Genomic DNA, 25,116 nt, shown 5'->3' on the forward strand with positions numbered 1-25,116 from the left:
TATCCTTTGACAGAGATGTTTTATTAGCAAAACTATATGTTTCCACCAACACAACAAGTCATTTAGACAAATAAAGGAAAAAAAAATAGGGTTATTATATTTAACATGATACTAAATAGCTGTACTTTTCGTAGCATTCTTTATTTGTATTACTATTGTAAGTTTAAATATATATGTATGTGTGTATATTGTACGAATCTACACAATCACGTTTAATCGCACTGATACGTAATTAGTATATTATATACCACATTGCATTACAAATTGAACACATTAATCTCCTTTATTGTTATTACCATAATTTAAAAAAAAAAACTTATTTTAATAATGTTACAGAGTTTAAAGATGGCAACTTACTTGGATTCGAGCAAAATAATTACGTCGGTTCTATCGAACACAGTACGATTGATTTAGTACCAATAAAACTGGCCGGCGAATACTTTGCAGAAGTGTCCTTCACCATACATGGAGGTAAACAGCCAGTTTACAAACGACGTGTCGTGAAACTCCTTATCTTCAATTTCATATAATGTGTACATTATTGTGTAATTTCGTTCTAACATTTTATTTTCAGAATTGAGTAGTTACTTCTCGTTGTTAGAAAGTGACTCCATTATTACCGTAATACTGAATGGCCCCATCCCTGAAGAATCGATACCCGCCAACCGGATCGTAGTACTTGAGATATACGCAACCGCGGAAAATGCCTTACCCGCAGTGGCAACGATAATACTAGAAGTCGTGTCTGATGACGAGTCTATTCCCACTCAATTGGTATTTGCAGAAACTTACTATGTCGGATCTTACACCATAGACACTGGTCTCGAACTGCAAAACTCCATATCTCTGTCCGAAGGCTACGACGAAGACGTCGAATTCGATCTGGAAGGAGGTACGTCATTAGTTTTCCAAACGTGCACATTTCTGTTAAATCACAACAATTTCATAACATTTGAATAACCTTATTCCGAATCTGTATATATATACATATCTATTTTTCAGACGATTCACAATATTTCGCGATAAGTAGAGATGAGAATTCCATCACATTGAATGTGATCAACACGATACCGCCTGCCGTCTTAGAAAACAATAATCAGCTGCTGTTTGTCATCCGCGCTCAAAAACCTGGAAGCACAACTGCAAGAGCAAGTGTCATAATTTTACTGCCCGACGGTACTTATTTATCTCAAATATCTTTATAAGTAAACCCTAAACACAATATTATAACTAACTTTTAATCAGTTCGGCGTTCAAATGACGACACACAGTATACAATTACGAGTATATATCAGTTTCTAAAGCCTCATGCGCTCAGACTATACCCATACCATACTTATTACCATAATTTAAAAAAAAAACTTATTTTAATAATGTTACAGAGTTTAAAGATGGCAACTTACTTGGATTCGAGCAAAATAATTACGTCGGTTCTATCGAACACAGTACGATTGATTTAGTACCAATAAAACTGGCCGGCGAATACTTTGCAGAAGTGTCCTTCACCATACATGGAGGTAAACAGCCAATTTACAAACGACGTGTCGTGAAACTCCTTATCTTCAATTTCATATAATGTGTACATTATTGTGTAATTTCGTTCTAACATTTTAATTTTCAGAATTGAGTAGTTACTTCTCGTTGTTAGAAAGTGACTCCATTATTACCGTAATACTGAATGGCCCCATCCCTGAAGAATCGATACCCGCCAACCGGATCGTAGTACTTGAGATATACGCAACCGCGGAAAATGCCTTACCCGCAGTGGCAACGATAATACTAGAAGTCGTGTCTGATGACGAGTCTATTCCCACTCAATTGGTATTTGCAGAAACTTACTATGTCGGATCTTACACCATAGACACTGGTCTCGAACTGCAAAACTCCATATCTCTGTCCGAAGGCTACGACGCAGACGTCGAATTCGATCTGGAAGGAGGTACGTCATTAGTTTTCCAAACGTGCACATTTCTGTTAAATCACAACAATTTCATAACATTTGAATAACCTTATTCCGAATCTGTATATATATACATATCTATTTTTCAGACGATTCACAATATTTCGCGATAAGTAGAGATGGGAATTCCATCACATTGAATGTGATCAACTCGATACCGCCTGCCGTCTTAGAAAACAATAATCAGCTGCTGTTTGTCATCCGCGCTCAAAAACCTGGAAGCACAACTGCAAGAGCAAGTGTCATAATTTTACTGCCCGACGGTACTTATTTATCTCAAATATCTTTATAAGTAAACCCTAAACACAATATTATAACTAACTTTTAATCAGTTCGGCGTTCAAATGACGACACACAGTATACAATTACGAGTATATATCAGTTTCTAAAGCCTCATGCGCTCAGACTATACCCATACCATACTTATTACCATAATTTAAAAAAAAAAAAACTTATTTTAATAATGTTACAGAGTTTAAAGATGGCAACTTACTTGGATTCGAGCAAAATAATTACGTCGGTTCTATCGAACACAGTACGATTGATTTAGTACCAATAAAACTGGCCGGCGAATACTTTGCAGAAGTGTCCTTCACCATACATGGAGGTAAACAGCCAATTTACAAACGACGTGTCGTGAAACTCCTTATCTTCAATTTCATATAATGTGTACATTATTGTGTAATTTCGTTCTAACATTTTAATTTTCAGAATTGAGTAGTTACTTCTCGTTGTTAGAAAATGACTCCATTATTACCGTAATACTGAATGGCCCCATCCCTGAAGAATCGATACCCGCCAACCGGATCGTAGTACTTGAGATATACGCAACCGCGGAAAATGCCTTACCCGCAGTGGCAACGATAATACTAGAAGTCGTGTCTGATGACGAGTCTATTCCCACTCAATTGGTATTTGCAGAAACTTACTATGTCGGATCTTACACCATAGACACTGGTCTCGAACTGCAAAACTCCATATCTCTGTCCGAAGGCTACGACGAAGACGTCGAATTCGATCTGGAAGGAGGTACGTCATTAGTTTTCCAAACGTGCACATTTCTGTTAAATCACAACAATTTCATAAGATTTGAATAACCTTATTCCGAATCTGTATATATATACATATCTATTTTCCAGACGATTCACAATATTTCGCGATAAGTAGAGATGAGAATTCCATCACATTGAATGTGATCAACACGATACCGCCTGCCGTCTTAGAAAACAATAATCAGCTGCTGTTTGTCATCCGCGCTCAAAAACCTGGAAGCACAACTGCAAGAGCAAGTGTCATAATTTTACTGCCCGACGGTACTTATTTATCTCAAATATCTTTATAAGTAAACCCTAAACACAATATTATAACTAACTTTTAATCAGTTCGGCGTTCAAATGACGACACACAGTATACAATTACGAGTATATATCAGTTTCTAAAGCCTCATGCACTCAGACTATACCCATAACTCGAAAACTTTGTAATATAATAAAAAAATAATTATAGCGTAAAATGAATCTCTGCAGTATCCTTTGACAGGAATGTTTTATCAGCAAAACTGTAGGTTTCTACCAACACAACAAGTCATTTAGACAATAAATGAAAAAAAATAGGGTTATTATATTAAAATGATACTAAATTGCTATACATTTCGTAGCATTCTTTATTTGTATTATGATTGTAAGTTTCAATATATATGTATGTGTGTATATTGTACAAATCTACACAGTCACGTTTAATCGCACTGATACGTAATTAGTATATTATATACCACATTACATTACAAATTAAACATATTAATCTACTTTATTGTTATTACCATAATTTAAAAAAAAAAAAAAACTTATTTCAATAATGTTACAGAATTTAAAGATGGCAACTTACTTGGATTCGAGCAAAATAATTACGTCGGTTCTATCGAACACAGTACGATTGATTTAGTACCAATAAAACTGGCCGGCGAATACTTTGCAGAAGTGTCCTTCACCATACATGGAGGTAAACAGCCAATTTACAAACGACGTGTCGTGAAACTCCTTATCTTCAATTTCATATAATGTGTACATTATTGTGTAATTTCGTTCTAACATTTTAATTTTCAGAATTGAGTAGTTACTTCTCGTTGTTAGAAAATGACTCCATTATTACCGTAATACTGAATGGCCCCATCCCTGAAGAATCGATACCCGCCAACCGGATCGTAGTACTTGAGATATACGCAACCGTGGAAAGTGCCTTACCCGCAGTGGCAACGATAATACTAGAAGTCGTGTCTAATGACGAGTCTATTCCCACTCAATTGGTGTTTGCAGAAACTTACTATGTCGGATCTTACACCATAGACACAGGTCTGGAACTGCAAAACTCCATATCTCTGTCCGAAGGCTACGACGAAGACGTCGAATTTGATCTGAAAGGAGGTACGTCATTAGTTTTCCAAACGTGCTCATTTCTGTTAAATCACAACAATTTCATAAGATTTGAATAACCTTATTCCGAATCTGTATATATATACATATCTATTTTTCAGACGATTCACAATATTTCGCGATAAGTAGAGATGGGAATTCCATCACATTGAATGTGATCAACACGATACCGCCTGCCGTCTTAGAAAACAATAATCAGCTGCTGTTTGTAATCCGCGCTCAAAAACCTGGAAGCACAACTGCAAGAGCAAGTGTCATAATTTTATTGTCAGAAGGTACTTAGATTTTTTTTTAAATGTCTAAAAACGCTTAATAATTTTGTTGTCCATCTAATTCTACATATCCGGGAGGAAAGTAGTTGTTAGTAATTTAGCATTGTCTATCAAGTCCCATTACTTGCAATATCAGAATGACCGCCACGCGGCTCCGCCTGGAAACTCGTGTTTAATTCTTGTTGAATTCATCACGATGAACTAACTGACCTTCTTTGATTCTCATCTGTCATTTCTCTCTACTGCCCTGCCAGCATTTAATGATAGCGCAGTTGGGGTTATTAATGCCATTCTCAATCATTAATAGAATCTATACGTAATCTATCTGCTTATTTATCAGATTCTTGAATCTCTGTAATTCCAAATAACTATATTTAACTTAATTCGAAACCATGTAGTATGTAATAAATGTAACTAGTTTGGCCATAAATACTGTTGCATAAAAATTTTTTTTTTTACTTTTTAGTTATTTTGTATTTGAAACACGTTTATTATTTTAAAAACTTCTTTCGATTTTGCTACATTTTACTTTTTTGTGTTTATTATCAAATTACAATAATATAGAATAGGGTGTTAAAGAAATTAGGATTGCAGTGATCGCCTTGCATAAAGTGGGTATGGAGCCGTCAGCCATATTTCAGACACTTCAAAAGCTTGGTATCAGCCGTATGTTCGTATATCATACTGTCAACAGATACAACAACATTTCCTCTGTCGAAGACCAGAAAATATCGGGGCGGCCGCCTACTGTTAGAACTACAAAGGCTGTTAATACTGTTAAAGCCAAAATTAGCCGAAACCCCATTAGGAAGCAAAAAATCTTATCGCGAGATATTAAGACGTTTTATAATACGCGACAAAGTCCTACTAGGACTTTGTCGCGTATTATAAAACAAGACTTGAAGCTCGGTGCTCATCGTCGAGATACAGGACATGCCCTAAATTAATCTTCGCAATTAAAGAGAGTGGATCAATCAAAACACCTTCTATCGCGAAATGCAAGTGAAAGGCACAAAAATATCCTCTTTACCGATGAAAAACATTTTCACGATTGAAGAACACTACAATAAGCAAAATGATAAAGTGTACGCTCACAGTTCTAAAGAAGATGCTCAACTGGTCGGTCAAGTGGTCAAAGGTACAACGGGGTCATTATCCTACATCAGTGATGGTTTGGTGGAGCGTGTCTTATCAAGGAGTCATAAAATAATTATTTTTGTGAAAAAGGAGTAAAAACTTTAGCCAAAATCAAGATCCAGTCTTGGATCTTATTGTGAAACCTATCGGCATACACTTTTTAAAAATATACCGTGGACTTTCCAGCAGAATTCTGCATCTGGTCACAAAGTTCGTGAACTACCCAAGCCTGACTTGAAACCAACGTTCTGGATTTTATAAGAGCTGAAGACTGGCCCTCGTATAGCCCAGACCTCAACCCTTTAAATTTCAAATTGTGGTCAGTTTTAGAGGACATGGCCTATTCTAAACAAAATGATGACATTGAATCTCTTAAAAAATCTTTGGAGCAAGCAGTGGCGAAATTTCGCTTGGAAACAGTGTGTAAATCCATAGGTTCGTGGCCAGAGAGATTAAAGGCCTGTATAAAAGCCAAAGGTGGCCATTTCGAATAGAATTTTTATTTTTTATTTTTTGCTGAGTCTTTAATAAATATGTAGGTATAAATTTTTGTAATATTACATTACTCAATAAAAAAAATTATTTTTATTTGTAACAGAACTTATGGCTGGACTGAATTTTTTTAGAACTTGTTGTTTCTGCTTTGAAAAATTTGCAATTAATATATATTTTTACATTTCGTCATATATCTATCCTTGTTAGTTTTCATATCAACTATTAGCTATTTCCCGCGGCTTTGTTTCGTAAATCAGTACATAAAGTATCATATGTGCTAAACTAAGTATAACCTACCTGGTACTAAATTTCATTCAAATCCATTTCATAGGTTTTTGCGTGAAAGAGTAACAAAGATCAATACATCTATCATTAAAAACTTTCGCATTTATAATATTAGCAAGATTTTTTTTTATACAACTTAGAATGGCAAACAAGCTAACGGCCTACCTGATGGAAAGTGGTAACCGTCGCCTATAAACATGAGCAATATCATGGACATAACAGAGTATACTGTTACGCCCATGATATCCACCATGCGTTGCCATTCCTGAGGACTCAGATGTTATTCCTCTGTACCCTGTAAATTCACGCCATATCCCACCCTTCAAACAGAAACACAGCCATGCAAACACAACTGCTATACGATTGAGACACGAATGGGACAGAGGTACCCAAGCAAAAACACAACAAACACAAACAAAGTCAGTTTTGTACAAAGTCTCCCTTTGGTAGAACAAGATTGTGAATTGTGTATATATGAAATTATAAGTAATCTAATAGATATATTAAAAAACTTCGACAGATGTTTAAGTTAGAATTTAGTCTCTGTTAAACTCGCACACCAACAAGATATTATCTTCTTGTACTAATTAAATTACTTACTTATATTTATATACTTTATGTTACATTTCATATAGATATAATTTTTATTTATTTTTATCTTTCTAAATAAATAAGAAACTACATAATAGTTTCGTTACAGATTCCGATCTGAAGCAAAATGCGTCTTTCAGTAAAGTTATTTACGAAGGAATATTACAAGGAAGCGATGTTCGTCATGAAACTATTACTTTATCGAATTACAATGGTACAGACATTGAAATACTAGGAGGTAATTAAATTGATCATTATTAATTTATACTCGTGGATTTCAAAAGTAGAAAAACTAATTAAATAGACCACTCCTAGTTGGCGTATAAAAATAAAAGATACACCGTATGTTAAGATCTTTAGGAACACACTTGCGAAAACCGCATCCAATTTGGTATAGTATTTTGTTGATGCATGCTGCTGGAACAAACAGACAAAGAGACGACATTTCTAAAAAATATTTTTTTATTCTCTGTTATTCTTATTAAGATCCCTTATATAATTTTTTCAGGTACATACATTGTCTAGTTAAAATTTTATTATATAAGCATAATTCTATTAATATTTTATTAAGTACTATAGTTTTTTTTATAAATAGTAAAATTTTTATTATATTACTATAGCTCTATTACTTGCACTGTGATATTAGTAAAATAAAATTAGTAAAATTTACATTCCATAATGTCAGATTTTTTGTAATGCATTTTACCGTAGAATTAAAACTTTTAAATTAACATAAATTCTTTAAGACAAGAGTAGTAAGTTTACTACTCTGCCTTAAAGCTAGCTACTATCTTATTAATAATGGCCGACTTTTACCGAAATAGATAATTTAGTTATTTTCTTACATTCATTTTCCAAATAACTGTTTACAATAGTTCCAGAAATTATTTCTAACAAACGAACGTATATTATGTAAAGTAAAATTTTAAAAGGAAATAGGTAATAGAATAGATTTATATTTTGATTATTAACATATTTACAGAATATTCAGCAATATTCGCGGCCGAGTTATCAAACGGTCTAGTAGTAATACAAACTATGAATTCAGCGGCATTACCGACGAATACCGCCTACATAATATTGGAACTGCAAGCTGGCAGCGCTGGCTCTGGACTCGTACTTGAAGTTCAAGAAGGTAAAAAAATAAATCTTAATATTATTTTAACTAAATTTTGAAATAAAATTTTGGGTTAATTTTAAACTTGCTCCGTGCGTAGATATATCATCTGGCAAATCACATCAGCAATCTTCTTATCTCCTATCTCCATCTATATAATATTATAAAAAGGGAAGAATTGAATTTTTGTATATTTATTTGTTTGTAATGAATAAACTTAAAAATTATTCAGCCGATATTAAGCCGATACCAGAGGGAGACTTTGTACAAAAGTCGATTGCTTGGGTACCTCAGTCCCATTCGTGTTTCAACTGTGAAGCAGTTGTGTTTGTATAGCTGTGTTTCGGTTTGAAAGGTGCGATATGGCGTGAATTTACAGGGTACAGAGGAATAACATCTAAGTCCTCAGGAATGACAACGCATGGGCGGTATCATGAGCGAAACAGTATACTCTGTTATGTCCATAGTACTGCTCATGTTTATAGGCGACGGTTAACACTTTTTCATTGGTATACCTCTTTTTTCAAATCGAAACACAATCATACAAACACAACTGCTTCACGATAGAAACACGAATGGGACAGAGGTGCCCAAGCAAACGACTTTTGTACAATGTCTCCCTCTGGTAATTTATTAATTAATAATTTTCTTTAATACCTGAAAAAAACTCATTTAGTTAATGAAATAATGTAAGTTGTTCACCTGACGAATATATATAATTATTTATTTTTCAGAAACGCATATACCACCTTCAGTAACATTTAGTTCGCCTTCATATATATTACGAGTGGAGATTTCCCAAAATGGCTTCATTGGAAATGTGCTCGCTACCGCCGATAATGGAGAAACTGTTCAATACTCACTTCAAAATGTTAATGGTAAGTTTCTACTTCGGTCTCAGTCTATAATTAAAGATATACGAGTATAAAACAATATATGCACCACATATAAGTAAATATATTATCATTAAGTCCACAAAAAAAACATGCTTGGCAAGTAAATACCTATACAGGTACATATGTGAATGATCCCCTTGAGATTAACGCCTAAACTTTCTTAAAAGCAAACACGTGTTGTAAATATTTTGTTATTGTCTTTTTGTAGTGGACAGAGTATAATGTTATTTTATTATTTTGTATTATTATAATTAATCGTAATTAATTATTAAAATGAGTTATAAAGCCTCATCATTAAATAATTACCTTATATTTTTTTATTTGAGGCATCAGGTTCGTGTAGGTATATAAAAATAGGCAAATTATGTATTATTGCTTAAAATATGTATATTTGAATAATAGAACGAATAAAATTTTTTATACCTATAATTGTTAGCAATATACTCTACCAAATCGACCTACATGCGGTTCTCTCTGGAAACCATCGCAGGTCAAAATCAATATCAAAATCAGCCCTATACTTTTTAATGTTTCTCTCAAACAGAACTTGGTTTTTTTACATCATCATACTAAAAAGGCAAAATGTACCTTCTAAGTGGCACTTAATGAATTTTGCAAGTAAGCAAAAAATTAAAAAGCAAATTAAATGATAATAGGCAGTATAGTAAACTTCTGATATAGTTAACGTCACATCTTTGTATTTTTAAATATTTTTTATTGATAAAAAATATAAAACAACGAAAAGTTGTGGAATGTAAACCAAAGTTGTAGTTGGCCATTTTGTGACTTTTTAATTAATTATATTACTCAATATCGGTCAAAGTGGCACTTAATGAACTAAGCCTTTCCGGCGTCGATATAGCTTCTACCAGGACTTATGCATTTTTTTAATTAAAAGACTAAGTACCTTTTTTTTACTTTAAACGCTGCCTATTTATATAATTAACTTTTAAATTCGATAAGAAATTTAAAAAAATACTGTATCCTTGCAAACATACATTAGGTATCAAATGTATGAAATGTAGTAAGTACTTACTTATTACATAGTTTTTAAAAAAATTTAATGCACACATTTGTTTAAGGGGAGCATTCCTTCATCCTTAATATAAGATTCTAACAATGCAGATTGTTTGTATACAAACAAAATAAAGTTATTTCTTTTTACATTTTTAGTTGAGATCAATTTTCGGCTCAGATAAGTTTATTTAAAAAACTGGGAACATTTAAATAAAATTCTGCCTACTTCAATATTTAGTCTAATATACTATATAGCTATAAGAAACAAATTAATGTTTTCAGAACACCTCCAAACACGTCTTACGATAAACAATAATGGAGAACTGCACTTATCTTCCCCGGCCAATAGTGGAGTTTACAGCTTCCAAGTGATTGCCACTACGCTCTTCACACAAGCTACGGGCACCGCCTCGGTGTGTCATAACCTCATTATATTCACACTTTATGATTAACCTTCAACCGTTATCTTTTGCAATCTGTTTAATCTTTGTTTGTTTTTTCTTCAAACATGCAAAGAAGTATTTTTAGAATGTCGTGCATAATTATAAGTAAACTCCACGCCACGAACAGGAGGAATTTCGTACATTATCACCTCTGTATTGTGAATATAAACAACGACAATAGCATTTGTTGACCAAGACGGACCAAATAATTAAAATAAGATTTTGTGATTCAAACGTGACACAATTCGTATGGGACTAATACGGAAATAAATTAAATCCTGGCTAATTTTAAACTGGTTTGGTTTCCTCTGATATACATAAAAAATAAAAACAGTAATATTGAACAGTTCCTCTTTTTTCTCAAAGACATTTTTTTCTTAAATTGCTAAGCTCCTTTTCGTGATTTAAAACCAATGAATATAACACGGATTCTAAAATTGGAATTTCAGAATTAAAATATAAAATTAAATATTAAAAATTATAGTACTATTTATTACCCATAGCTTTGCCAAGATGATAATGGTTAAGTTTACAAACTCATTTTCAAATTTATAATATTTTTAAGGATATATAAATATTTAATTTATAATTATTTGGTATTAACAGTCATAAATGTATTCAGTTAAAGTTCTGAATTCACTGATACAACTAATACAAAATAAAATGTGAAATTTACATTTTATGTCGTAAAGAGATGCTTTTTTAAATTTTCACTCTATATAAAACGTCGTTAAAGATAATAAGGTCAATACAAAATTCCTTCTGCTTCTGTCACGTACTTTACTGCAATTTAAGTACATATTTACATAATACTTTCTTAGTAATATTTAGTAACTTTAATAATTTCCAGTTACTCGGTGGTATTTATTAATTACTGTCTTAAATATTTTTAAAGGTATATCTAACAGTGGAATCGGCTGTAATATGCGGAGATGATATAGTAGTATCGCCACTTATTGTCTTGGATAAAGACGAGGAAGAAGAACATAAAAACTTGGTTGTCCTCAATAGCACAGAGTTCGTCGGTTGTCACTACACACTTACAAATCGTTGGCCTGTCGATCAAAACTGGTTGTATGTTGACGAAACTGGCCTGCATGCGCATGTCATCGATAGAGAACACGAGTCTATCGCTTTCATGCCCCTGTCACAAGTTCAAGTTGAACTACTATTAGAATGCGAAGGCGACATATCCCATGTTAAAACATCTATGGACGCCGGCATGAAGTCCGATTGGTTGGGCCCTTACGACTACGGTTCTAGCAACTGGATACTTGCTGAGACAATACTGTACAACTCGAGACGAAGCTTCGTTAACTTGATAGTGAATGATATCAACGATAATGATCCGATTTTCATTGGAAAAGAGAATGAGCCTATAGCTGTTGGTTATCCCATAGCTGAACTGGAAGAGATTATTCTGCCGCGTGCGTTAGCTGAATTACAGGTACCTATATTATTTCATCATTATTATAACAAAATATCAGTGTTCCACAACTAAACATGGGTCGGTCTCTATACGAAGTCGAATATTTGCCTACTTGCCCAATTAGTTAAACATGTTAAAGTATAAGGTCTTCAAAATACCTATAATGTTCACTTTATCCTATTCATAAAGTTATTATGTTTTGTAATTATTAAAACAAAATGTCAGTCCATTATGACTCCAAAGCAAGATGTCTATTAAAATCAGCTAATCGTAATATTATTCCTATAAAGTAAATTTACTATGGAACTCTCCCTGACAACATGACCCTCATTTCCTGAGAGATGGGTCAAGCGCTAGTATTATATGTAACGCTACCTGCGTCGGTACTTTGGACCCGTCGCATATTTTGGGAATGAATAAAAGCTTTAAAAAAGGATATCACAACAAACTAAAAATATAAGGTTATCGACTTCGTATAAATATACTTTCATTAGCTTACTTACATCTTTTTCAATCTATATTTAAAACAAATATTTTTGTTTTCCCGTGGTCCCGACACACAGAAGTTGAAATTTTTAAAGTATTTTAAAGTATTTTTATATATATTTAATAATTGTGTTTGGCTGATATGTTGATGATCTGATTACTGGCACATTATTATTAACTTAAATAACACAGCAACTAAATACAGTCAGCCATTATTATTTTATGAACAATGCCACTCCAAACCAAACTGTTACTTACGTTTCAGTATAGCAATTTATATAAACTTTTTAACTTATTTAAAAAAAAATCAATATGATCATGGCTATAACCATAAATAAGGGGTAATCAGAGACATTTTATGATTTGTTTTTGTTATGGTGAACATAGCTTTGCTTACTTATGTTTAACATAATCAAATCCAACTTGGTCATTGAAGTATATAGTGACAGGAATGCCACTACCAACTATTTAAACTTGGTCACTACCAAGTTTAAATAAGTTTTTATGTGTATAAAATAAATAAATTTAAATGTTTGAAGGTAGACTACAACTGTGGCTAGAAGTGGAAATTTAATATACTTACGGTTAATGTAAATGTAAAGTAAACAAAGTTTACTTTGTAACTCGAAGATGTTACATTATTGTCGTTTTATTGCATTGCAAAATGTGAGCTTTGTTAAACTAATTAGCAGTAGAAAGGTATAACATTTTACATGAAGGTGATAACAGTGTTGGTGGTATGCTTACCTCTTCAACATTGTAATATTTAAATTATAATATTGAAGGTACATATACATATCAATAATAGCATTACTAATTTTGAATTAAAATATAGAAGAGAACAAAACAATATTATAATTTGTGACATATTTTAATACAAATTCTATTTCACTTGTGTTTGAAACACAACTAAATTGTCTACATTATCTTACTTGCCAAGCGTGGCAACTACTGGCAAAACCCACCTTATGGGGGAGACTACGTTTAGCAGTGGACATTTAACGGCTAATAAAAAAAAAAGTTATTCACTCAATTAATCGCTTTAATATTTCGCTTTCCCCAACTGCCCCCTTCAATTGCGGAAACGAAACAATTTATGAGTTCTTACCTACCATCTCTATGCAATGACAAAAAAATTCAATCTCAGTTCTGTCTCCCCTACTTCAAAAACCCGTAGCTCATATAAAACATCGAAGACAGGTACAATTATCTAAGCGACTTACAACTGCAAAAATAGTACCTTATTCTTATAAAAACTAAACCTAGTTCAGCTAAACTGAAACTAAACGTGATGTTACAAAGTTATATATATTACTGTTAGAGCAACGAATAAAAAAATTCACGGCAAAATAATATTAGAATGACGGGACAAAGTTAAGTATCTCCCGAACAAATTTAAAAGGGCGATACACTAGCCGAAGCCAAGAGCCAAGAGACATTCTAAATAAAATAGTCCATTAATTCGGCAGAGACCTGTGTAGAATTTTTCGTTAAACGGCTCTTTTATTTGAAAGCGGAAAAGAGCATTGTATTTTTTTTTTCCTTCTATTTGAAAATAATGAAGCAATTTCCAAGCAAATGGAAGAAAAGGCCTTTTATTATTAGCACACCACTTTGCGTACCCCTACCCTTCCAAAACTACAAAAAAATTTTTACACAAATTTCATGTAAAAACTCTGAATTGAAATCATGCAATATCAACTTGGACAGTATGCTATATGTATACCAGAGGGAGACTGTATAAAAGTCTTGTGCTTGGGCACCTATGCCCCATTCATGTTTCTATCGTGAAGCAGTTGTGTTTACATGGCCGTGTTTCAGTTTAAAAGGTAGAATATGGCAGTGAATTTAATATATAGAGCTCAGAGGAATAACACCTGAGTCCTTAGGAATGGTAACACTTGGGGGGTATCATGGGCGAAACAGTATACTCTATTATGCCCATGGTGTTGCTTATGTCTATAAGCGACGGTTGCCACTTTCTATCAGGTGGTCAGCTTGTTTACCATTCTAAGTTGCATAAAAAAATGCTTATTTGAATTTAGTTCAGGGCAAAAATGAGAAGCTTTTGAACATTTCGAAATCTCAACTGATAATGTTATTTATATCAGTTGTTTCCTGAAGTCAAGTTACTATACCTTCTTAGACACTTCAAACGATTACATTTATGTCAACACTAAAACGAACTGAAACAAGTGTCAATATAATATTTGCTATGGTTAACCAACTTCGACTATAAATAAACAGATTCGTTACATTTTAGTCCAAAAAAAATCATCATCAAAACAAAGCCCAAATACTCAAGTGAGCATCTAATAAATAGGTAGAAGTATTTAAATAGATACTTATTTGATTTGATGTTTGACCTTGTTACAGCCTGATTAACTTAGAGATATTTAAGGACGTTGTAAATTTAGTTATTAATTATTTATGGTTATCAGGCAACCGACGCGGACATAGGACAGAACGCAGCGCTGATGTACTGGAGCACGGCGCCTGAGATAGCGGTGTCACCATGGAGTGGCGTCGTGCATGCCGCTGCACCGCTCTCCGCCAACCTCACACTAACCGTCAGCGCTACCGACCGACGCGGGCAGGGGAACACTGGTTCTATACAGCTTATTGTAAGTACCTATCTCAGAATACAGGACAAATGACAAAGAGAAGAACTTCGATGATTGTATGCTACGTATCTCCAGATACTCAGATATAACAAACGTTCTTCTCTTGCACTAGATAAGTAGACTCATCAGTTTCTAAATAATACAATTATGTAAAAACTAGCTGACCCAACAGACGTCTCATCATTCTATTATGTATTATTTCAATAAAATGCTTGAATTAACAGCTAGGAACAGTTTGTATATTCATAAATTTTTTATACTTTTATGAAGTTCTATAAATACTTAGAAAAATGGTGCCCAGTCATTCTCAAGTTTTTCGCATCGCAACACATTTAGTGATTCATTTTATTTATATAATACATTTGAACAGTACACTTCTCGTATAGGAACCTTGATTTCCTCGATTCTATGCACTTATCCTATAATTGCTTTATATGAGACCTTGGATTTGAATCCTGAATAGTGCAGAAATGTTTTTAAAATGGGTCAATCATTCTTTTTCGTGGTTTATTCGTGGGTATCGTAAAGAATAAGAGAACTTAATGCTTCGATCATTATGGGCAACAGCATCTCTCTTAAACTACATTAAAAGTATAACTGCGATTGCTAACTACTAGGGTTGCCAGTAGTTGCCTGCCAAGCGAGGCAATTACTGGCAAACCCCCCCCCCCCATATTGGGGAGGCCTATATTCAGCAGTGTACTATTAACGGCTGATATGATGATGATTGACTCTTTTGATTCCATAAATCAAGAAATGTCTTATTTTACCGTCTGACAATTCGAACCCATAATTCTCACATCCCATTATTCCTTATGCTGTTATAATTAATTTTGGTCTTAGAAAAATAAATTAACTAACGGCAACTATTAGCTGTTATGTATAAAACTTGCAAAAAAATACCATATTGCGTAAAATATATGGTATTTTCTTTGCGAGTTTTATATAATATTTATATATTTATTACAAATTTAACAATACCTAATAAATTATAATCTTAATAAAAATTCAAAATTTTGGTTTGCCGCACATAAATTATATACTTCAGTCATGTTATCTCCGGGGCTCGTGTTCAAAACCTGTTTGTGCTCTGAAAATTTATGAGTTGAGAACACATCCTGATGATGATATGATAAAAACACCTTTTATTATTAACGACTAACCACAAACACAGAATTAAAAACTCCGTATAAAAGAATTATCACGTAAAATGCAGTAACACAATAAAGTTTTACAAAGCAGTCAACCTTAACAGATCGCACGATGTTAAAGCTTTAAATATACATTTTAGTTATGTGCGTTTATTAACCCCAGTTAGACGTGTTGCCTTCAATGTACTAACGTATGACTATTTTAATTCCAGGTAAAAATGTTAGACGTAGAAAACATAGCTATAGTTACTGTCCAAGATGCATTTTTGGAGGATGAACAGGTTATCTTAAGCAATTTAAGTAGTGCACTCGGTTACGATGTCAAAGTTCTGAGGACTGGTGTTGTGGTTGAAGATCCACAAGACGAGATAAATGAAGAGGCAATGAGGAAGAAACGCGAAGCTATCAACATAGGAGTATCATTACAACTTTATGTTTATGGATTAATACAACGTGAACCAGTTGATGTAGACCGTCTTACTGAGTAAGAGAAGTGATATCATTTTTACCATACTTATAGCGCAGTGTAAAGAAATAGTCTGCCATTAATGTATCTAATTTGCTAATGAATTCAAAGTATGGACTTTTAACTGTTTTAGGTATACAGTTAACGGTTTAAAACAACAAACAACGAAGAAATAAAAAGTCCTTATTTAGTATTCAGGGTACCAAATACATACAACTATGGTTTAAGTAAATGTAATCATATTCATTTCCTTGTTACTATCTATTCACTGTTATAGTAGGTACATGAGAGATGAAATAATCATTTTCTTCTACAATCTAAATAAGGGTAATTTACAATTAATAATTGCCAAGTTTCTAATCATAAACAAATATTTAATTATACCAGAATGTATAAATAAGAAAAAAATAGGTAACAAACATATATTTTTTGTAAACGTATGAAGTTCAAAGAATTAAATAATTAGTAAGAATATCTATTATTGTAAGAAAAATCGAATAAATCTCACAAAAGGTTTAATAAAAACTGCCTTCTTATTATAACTATTTAACTAAAAGTATGTTTGGATTTAATATCTCCATAAAACTGTTCAAATAGTTCAGTTTATTTTCTATAATATAATATACACTGAGTAGATTTCAATTTTTTAACCATAAAAGAACTTAGGAATAGATATTAAAAATGTTAACAACATTATTATATCTATTATCCTATTGCAATTATAATAAAATTTATCGTTACACAAACATATTTTTTTAATCTTTGATGATATTTTAGATCCTTAGAGTGAATAAAATTTAATAGAGAAATAACTACATTTCAGAGACATAGCGAACAGCTCAATAACTTCTATCAGCATAACGAGTACTAAACGACTAGAAGATTATCTGAAAGATCGCGAGACATGCGCTGGCCCGGGACGTGATATAGGCTTGCTAGCCGCTACAATTGTCCTCAGTATACTACTCTTCATACTAATTGTGACCATAGCTATATGGTTCATCCTAAAATGGTAAGCGAACCGTTATCTAAATTACGTAAGTACATTCTATGACCATAACCAAATTTAAATGACATTGTTATACACAGGAGGAAAGGCCGAAATTATGAACAGTTTAACGACGAAGATAGTGCTGTATCCCGTAATGACTCACTAAGTCAATTACCAAAACCAGAGAATCGGCCGCAACCTAGAATAAATATAGAAGACCTGAAGAGAAGTGAAAGGAGACTTCAGGAGATGATTGATGCATCTTATGTAGAACCTGTTAAGCATGCTTCTACAAATGAAAACATTCCTGTTGACACTATTATTGACATTCCTTCACCCGATCCTATAGCTGCCATTGTGGTTCAAGATAAACTGAAAGATGCAGATCCCGATCATGAAGAAGATGTATTTGGTGAACATAAGCCACAAAGAAGAAAGTCTATAGTCACGTTTAATGAAAATGTGCAAAAAATCATACACGTTGATGAGAGCCCAGAAAATAATTCAGATAGTGACGTCGATGTACATAAATTATAAATAAAAATAAATTATACCTAATTTCAGATATAGATTCTCTTATGTAATATGAATGTATAAATGTACATATGTTTATTTATTAAAATTTTCTTAATTAAATTAATTATTACAGCTATTGTTTACCTTCAAATAATTAGGTAATTAAATATTTAAAAAAATATTTAATTACTAAATTTATTTTAAATTTAGTATCTATATAAATACAGCTATAATTTTATCTTCACCCTGATTAATATTAAAAAAAAAAACTAAATTATTGAAATAATTTTGTCACTAATTTGGATTAAAATAAATAAATCATATAAAATATAGCAATATAATTATCTGCCATGTCAAGAAACAGTAACAAATTCAAGACGTGTTTGAAACTCCAAAGTTGGGTAACTCTTATTAAGAAGGCATTGCTCCCTTTACGACTGACCTAAGATTTTTATCAAACTGAATTAAGTTACTTTATACGAATTTAACGTTTTAAACACCTGTGCCTTGATGCATAAAGGATGATGCATTCTACTTTTTATAAATTTCAAATAATATAACAAAAATATAAGTACATAGGTAAAAAATTTTGGCAGAAACAAACATACGAATTCTTGTATGTACTACAATGTTATTACTTATTCTAGTGACAACAAAACTCAAATTTATAATATTGATAGGATAAAATTTTTACCAAAAAATAAATATACTAGTACATTTTAAAAATACTTCCAAACAGCAATATTTTTTGCTGAAATGACACTCGCGTAGACTATCCTTATAGACTATTTTCTTACTATTATCAACATGGTTATGTTGATATATATATTTAGATATATTAAGGATTTAATTTTAACTTTAACTAACGAACCTTACGTATGTAAGTCATATTTCTATGAATTCACTATTTTTCGAAATTATAAAATTACTGAAGACTAACTAACTTTAACTTTTGTAATCAAAATTTAATATAATGATAGATTTTGTATTTCATTACTATTGTGTTATATTGTGTTACCTGCATACTACATTTTACTATGAATTAGATACATGTTTTTTAGGCTAAAATTAAACATTAACTCGTCTTCTTCAATTACACAAATTTATACAGGAATGACATTCATTTTAATAATTGATAAGAGAAATATAAATTAAGAAAAATGTGTGAAATAAATTTACCTAGGTACCATAAAATGTAACAGTTACATTGATGGTTAAATATAATACTTTCCGTATGGTATGGCGAGAAAATAAAAATAAATAGTATATAATAGATAAAATATCTCCATAAAAATGCTTCGAAAAAAACGAGTCAACTTTTCTATACAATTTTTCGTGATATGTAGTTATAAGTGATTCCTTTATAACCTATATTTATTTTGTCTTACAATTTCTACATCTTTTAGTGCTTTTTACTCATTTTATTTATTAAATAATACGTCAACACATTTTATGCGTAAGTATATAGAACACTAATAAAAAACGAGTTAGCTAATTTGACAATTAGCTGACAAAAAATTAATTCGTTTTTGAGGCTCGATGCTCTATCTAAATAATCTAAGTATATAACAATATATGAGTTTATTTTTATCTCGGTCAAAGTAAGCATTATTAATACTATTTTTAATAATATCTAATTAGTTACAAATATGTACTTTAAATAGTTTGTTTTGTACCACTGTGATGACAAGTATACGGCCCACCTGATGGTAAACGGTTACCGTAATCTATGAACACCTGCAATAATAGGCGTATTATGCGCACATTGCCAATCCTGAAAAAAACTTTTTACCCTTTTTATATCGTAAATAGTGACATGTAACTATCATTCATACTTGTAATGAAATGATTAATAAAATTGTTATATAAAAAGACATTAATAGCTAATAATACAAGATTATTCATATTGAATTAATTAATCAACATAGTGCGTAAGCTTGTCTAAAATAACCGGCTCGATGCTTCGTCGTCATTAATAGGTACCGCTAAAATCCTGTTTCAATTTCCATATCGTTTATTAACATATTATTTGCAAATTTTATACATTTTGACTCTCCAGAACGGTGAACAGTGATACAATGACAATAATATCACTACGAAACTCGTATTTACAGTTATATTTCGGCCAGCAGTTTTAAAGCTACGAATTTTTGATATTCAAAGCGCAAATTGTTGATAACATCAGAAGCATGTCCGAATGTAGCATATGTATCAAAGAACAGCGTGTAATAGGCACATTGGATGAGATACGCCCCCACGGAATTTTTGATAGGATTATAAATACTTCCAATACCCGTTTGTTAAAATGATGGATGATCAAAGCTAGTAACTGAGATTGAACTTGGAATACTTTTAGATTAAATAAAGCTAACAAGTGCAAGAAGCCGAGGGTTGTTGACGTTATATTTTTATTTAGGTAGATTGAAATTTGTTACTATATCATTATTAAGAAATAGATTCCCAATCTGTCCATAATTTATTTAATTATTAGTTACTAGAATTTATTTGACTGTCAAAAAAAGAAGATATTAAACATTACCGTCTTACTCCGGGTATACGAAGATACTTCCGGAGTTTTTTACATGGAAATACCTCTCTAGTATAAATGACAGAATAAACAATAGTTATATATTACTTAATGGATTTATTTTAATATTAAAACTGCTGTAAGCATGACGACAGTATACAATAAATATAATTAGTATAAACTGTTAAACACTTTCTTTTAGTTAAAAATACAAAGTTAAAAATCTTGTATTTCTTGTAATTTTTCCACTCGATTGTACTTTGCGTAAAGTTTCTATAAAAAAATTAAATATGTTCACATCTATAATCTCTGATGAGTAATAAGAAACATTTGTAGACATTTATGGCATTGAAAACCTAAAAATCATGCCCAATTTTTACCGAGCATATTAAAATCCAACGCAACAAGGAACATACTTAGGACGATCACTTGAATTTAATTTATTGACGATGTTTTCCATTACTGGAGAATTAGCCGAAAATTTAAATTGACATACAAAAATTTTTAGTGTCAGCCAGATTTGAGGTTACAAGTTTATGACATAAGCTACAACTATGCCTCTTCTAATTGCAAATAACAAAATATTTAGGACAACGCCACTTGTGTTTGATTATACGTAGTGCGCTTATAAATTTGACCTATATTTGAACTCAAACAACCAGCTTCAAATTGATTTTAAAAATGTTTCTTTTTACATAACATGACACACGACTGTACCTTTACCTATCTAATATATTATAACTAATTAAATAGCTTACAATCATAAGCTATTTAGTTTGTCATATTAATTAGTTATTTACGATGACTTGCTTTCCTATCTATCTGTAGTGAGCGAATTTGACAATTGAATATTTAACCACTTTCTATATAATGATCCTGCTAAAATTTTGCAATTTTTTTAAGTTCTGAGGAATAAAAGATCTTTTAATTTGTCGAATAAATGGAAAAAACAATATTTTTTAAATTAAAGTTTTACCATGTAAACAAAAGTAGTAAATATTTTTCTCTTTGAACCACCTAATAATACAAATACTTGGAGTGCTCAAGTTTTATTCCTTCATAAAATTAGCCTTATGTTAATAATGGTAATATTATTAGAAAATACTTATACTGTTCCAAATGACAATGATCAATTTCGTTAGGACATTTTTAAAGAATTTTGAAGAATGGCTAGAAAAATATATTTCAGGTCATCATTCAATTGATTTTGCGTGAAAAAAGCTAGTGTAAAAATCAACCTTTGATAGTGCTCTAAAAGGCAAAACCGGTATTTATTATAAAACCTTTTATGTGAAAGAGTACACATCTTTTCTAAATTAATTAAATTAAATCTAAAATTATCGTCTACTATAATAGTCTGGAAAAAGAAAGAATGAAATTTGTATTAATATAAACATAGATTTAAGCATTTTTTAAAGAAAACATTATTATAATATATATTCTTTATTTTTTATGTATATTAGTTTTACAGAGCATGTCATTATTTAAAATGAACTGTTAATTACACACCGATATTTTCAATTCTTTTTATAATTAATAAGGTGTACTCCAATATTGTTCGATATTTTTTTTTTTACTATTAAAGCAACCTATTTTGATGGTGAAAAAAGTAAAACTAAGTAAAACACTAGACACACAATTTCGCCTCCTAAATTCAAATATTTTAATTGTAATACGTCTATAAATCATCCCGTCGTTTATCGGCGTGGGTGTATGTGTGTACACCATAGATTAAGGAAAGTACATCCAGTCCCAAGTGTTCACGATTGGAGTATTTTTTTTACGAAGCAAAATATACTTCTTGTGTAAAATAAAAAATAAATTATTAAGTATTTTAAAACCTACCTAACGTCGGCGTTTTATGAATTGCCATGTTTTAACGCAACATGTATTTGTAATAATCCATCTTAAATTATCTTATGAAAAGCGAAGCAATCATATCAATTTTAAACAAAGGATACATAGTGACATCATACGCTAATTAAAGAACAGCCTTCAAAGATTTTTATTTTTTGTTGCTGAATTTATTACCATTCCACATCTTACGATGCAAAATGTTATTGCCCTATAAAAATAATATTGGTAATATTGTAAAATTAAGGTAAAAGTATGATGATAGATATTTAAGATTTCATGTTACGTTAGATAGATTGGATTGAAATTAGACACAAAAGTAGACCATATCTTAGAATTATGTTTTATAATTGTGTTCTGATGAAATAAATAACTAGGTATTTTATTATGTTTAAGAGTTAGTAGTTATTTGTTTCTACTTTATATTAATAAATAAGCTAGGTACCTATACCTAGCTTACCTAGCAATACTAATGCCAGAGGGATACTTTGTGTAAAAATTATGTGCTTGTGTGATTCGTATTACACTATATTTGGAATTGAATGATGGGATATGACAATGAAATTACAGGGTACGAAGGTACATCACAGTCCTCAGGAATGGCAACAATGAGGGTACTATCGTTACCACAATGAGTTCTGTGATGTCTATGATTTTATTTATGTCTATAGACAAAGGGGTCCACTGCTCATCAAGTAAGCAGTTTATTTGCCATACTAATATAAAAAGGATCCCCTAATAATTGATAAATAATCGTCAAAATATTACTGACGACCTTCGTCAAGTATAAATAAGATAACAAACAAAATTACTGATCTTCCGCTGGATGACTGTATTAAAGATTCAATAAACTGATAAGATATGGAGTGTTTAAATAAAAAGAAAATATTGTATGTATCTCTTTGGCAATTATCGGAATTTAAATTACCTGATTGGTAACAGGCGATTTAATATTTTAGATTTATATGATATTATTTATCTCGAAAAATGTTGTTGCTTATCTTTTAAAATGATCTAATTTATGTTTTTTATTGGTATAATGAGATTTAAAAATATTAATATTATTAAATGAAAACTTTATAATATCGCAGTTTTTATTATTCAAATTATGTTTATTTAAAAAAATTAGACTTGATCGAGACTCTTTGTTACTTTTATTTTATATGGAAAAAATATTAATTTTATAATTATGTCAAAAGTTAGGGCTGAATATTGCTCCATGTGTGTCAACTCCCTCTACATGTTTATGATTCAACGCTCATTCAACTCTTGAAATAGTGCCTTTCAAATACAGACGACATCTCTGTGATACGAGGCAAATCCACAATAAGATTGTGTGTGAACGTGCCCTGAGTGCTAGTCATAAGGCGCACGCCATGACATTAATGAAAGTCCTGAATTCATTACACGAAACAACACGAGCTGGTTTTCAGTTGCAAAGCATGCAAATCTCCATGCTTACTTTCATCACATTATGACGTGCAATCATATTAATCATACACCCCATTGCAATGGTTATAGCCATAGATGTATCTAAGAGGGGCCGGGTGGGTTATGCCCATCCCAGAATTATCTAGTGCCTGCCCCATAATGCGAGTAGAGACAAGACATATCTGAAAGTAGACGTGCGCCTTTTTAATGGGCCAGACTCCTCTCCTGCTCCTTCCTGAAAATAAATATACCCATAGTTATAATAATAACAATCACATAAACAGGAAAAATATTACTAAAAAGGGATTCTCAAACCTATCCCTATTATATATCATACTATATAACGAGAATTTAATTAACTTAAGCACCGTACTCACCCTGAAGAAGACTTCCGGATGATGTCGAAACAACTGTCGGAAACGAGTTCATTATTAAATTCCCGTTATCCAATATCGTATACTATTGTTAATAATAGCATAAATTTTAAAAATAATATTCTTGTTTATATTTTCATCTACAGACTTTAATATTAATTTTCTTGGAAATTATCTTGATCCTGTTAATTATTAGTATCCTTCATGAATTGTCTTCGATTTTCGTAATAAATTTCTTTGACATATCCATGTTCTCGTAAAAACTTTAAAAAATGGGAAAAATTTCAATTCTGCTGTATAAATATTTTTTTATGCAACTTAGAATGGCAAACAAGGTGACGGCCCACCTGATAGAAAGTGGTAAATGTCGCGTATAGACATGGGCAGTACCATAAACATAACAGAGTATATTGTTTCGCCCATGATACCTCCCATGCGTTGCCATTCCTGAGAGCTCAGGTGTTATTCATATTTTTGTATGTTACGCAATATCTTTCCCGATTTTAATAATTCGTATTTCAACTACAGCTGTTTCTAATTTTTTACGCTAATTTTACCAGAATAAGTGATACAGTTTACTCGTAATTCACATGACGGTAAGTTACAAATATCGTTATAATAATTT

The 25,116-nt window shown here is 31.6% G+C and overlaps 1 protein-coding gene across 3 annotated transcripts in view; it reads left to right on the forward strand.

Moving 5' to 3' along the window:
- LOC113511850 (uncharacterized) overlaps positions 1–18,437 on the forward strand; it is a 38,975-nt gene extending 20,538 nt beyond the window's left edge. For 2 of the 3 annotated variants that reach the window (XM_052896925.1, XM_052896930.1), the window contains 21 exons: positions 337–471; positions 575–892; positions 1,003–1,176; positions 1,383–1,517; positions 1,622–1,939; positions 2,050–2,223; positions 2,433–2,567; positions 2,672–2,989; positions 3,100–3,273; positions 3,824–3,958; positions 4,063–4,380; positions 4,491–4,664; positions 7,279–7,407; positions 8,152–8,304; positions 9,021–9,164; positions 10,482–10,612; positions 11,538–12,089; positions 14,999–15,181; positions 16,545–16,816; positions 17,622–17,810; positions 17,888–18,437. In XM_052896925.1, coding sequence (XP_052752885.1) covers positions 337–471; positions 575–892; positions 1,003–1,176; positions 1,383–1,517; positions 1,622–1,939; positions 2,050–2,223; positions 2,433–2,567; positions 2,672–2,989; positions 3,100–3,273; positions 3,824–3,958; positions 4,063–4,380; positions 4,491–4,664; positions 7,279–7,407; positions 8,152–8,304; positions 9,021–9,164; positions 10,482–10,612; positions 11,538–12,089; positions 14,999–15,181; positions 16,545–16,816; positions 17,622–17,810; positions 17,888–18,326 — 4,700 coding nt within the window. In that variant the 3' untranslated portion in view covers positions 18,327–18,437. The remainder of the gene's footprint in view (positions 1–336; positions 472–574; positions 893–1,002; positions 1,177–1,382; positions 1,518–1,621; positions 1,940–2,049; positions 2,224–2,432; positions 2,568–2,671; positions 2,990–3,099; positions 3,274–3,823; positions 3,959–4,062; positions 4,381–4,490; positions 4,665–7,278; positions 7,408–8,151; positions 8,305–9,020; positions 9,165–10,481; positions 10,613–11,537; positions 12,090–14,998; positions 15,182–16,544; positions 16,817–17,621; positions 17,811–17,887) is intronic. The other variant, XM_052896940.1, reaches the window with a different exon arrangement.
- The last annotated feature ends 6,679 nt before the right edge of the window (positions 18,438–25,116 follow it).

The sequence above is a fragment of the Galleria mellonella genome, unplaced genomic scaffold, assembly GCF_026898425.1.
Source record: "Galleria mellonella isolate WM207_F2 unplaced genomic scaffold, CSIRO_AGI_GalMel_v1 utg117, whole genome shotgun sequence".
In the NCBI taxonomy this organism is placed as follows: domain Eukaryota; kingdom Metazoa; phylum Arthropoda; class Insecta; order Lepidoptera; family Pyralidae; genus Galleria; species Galleria mellonella.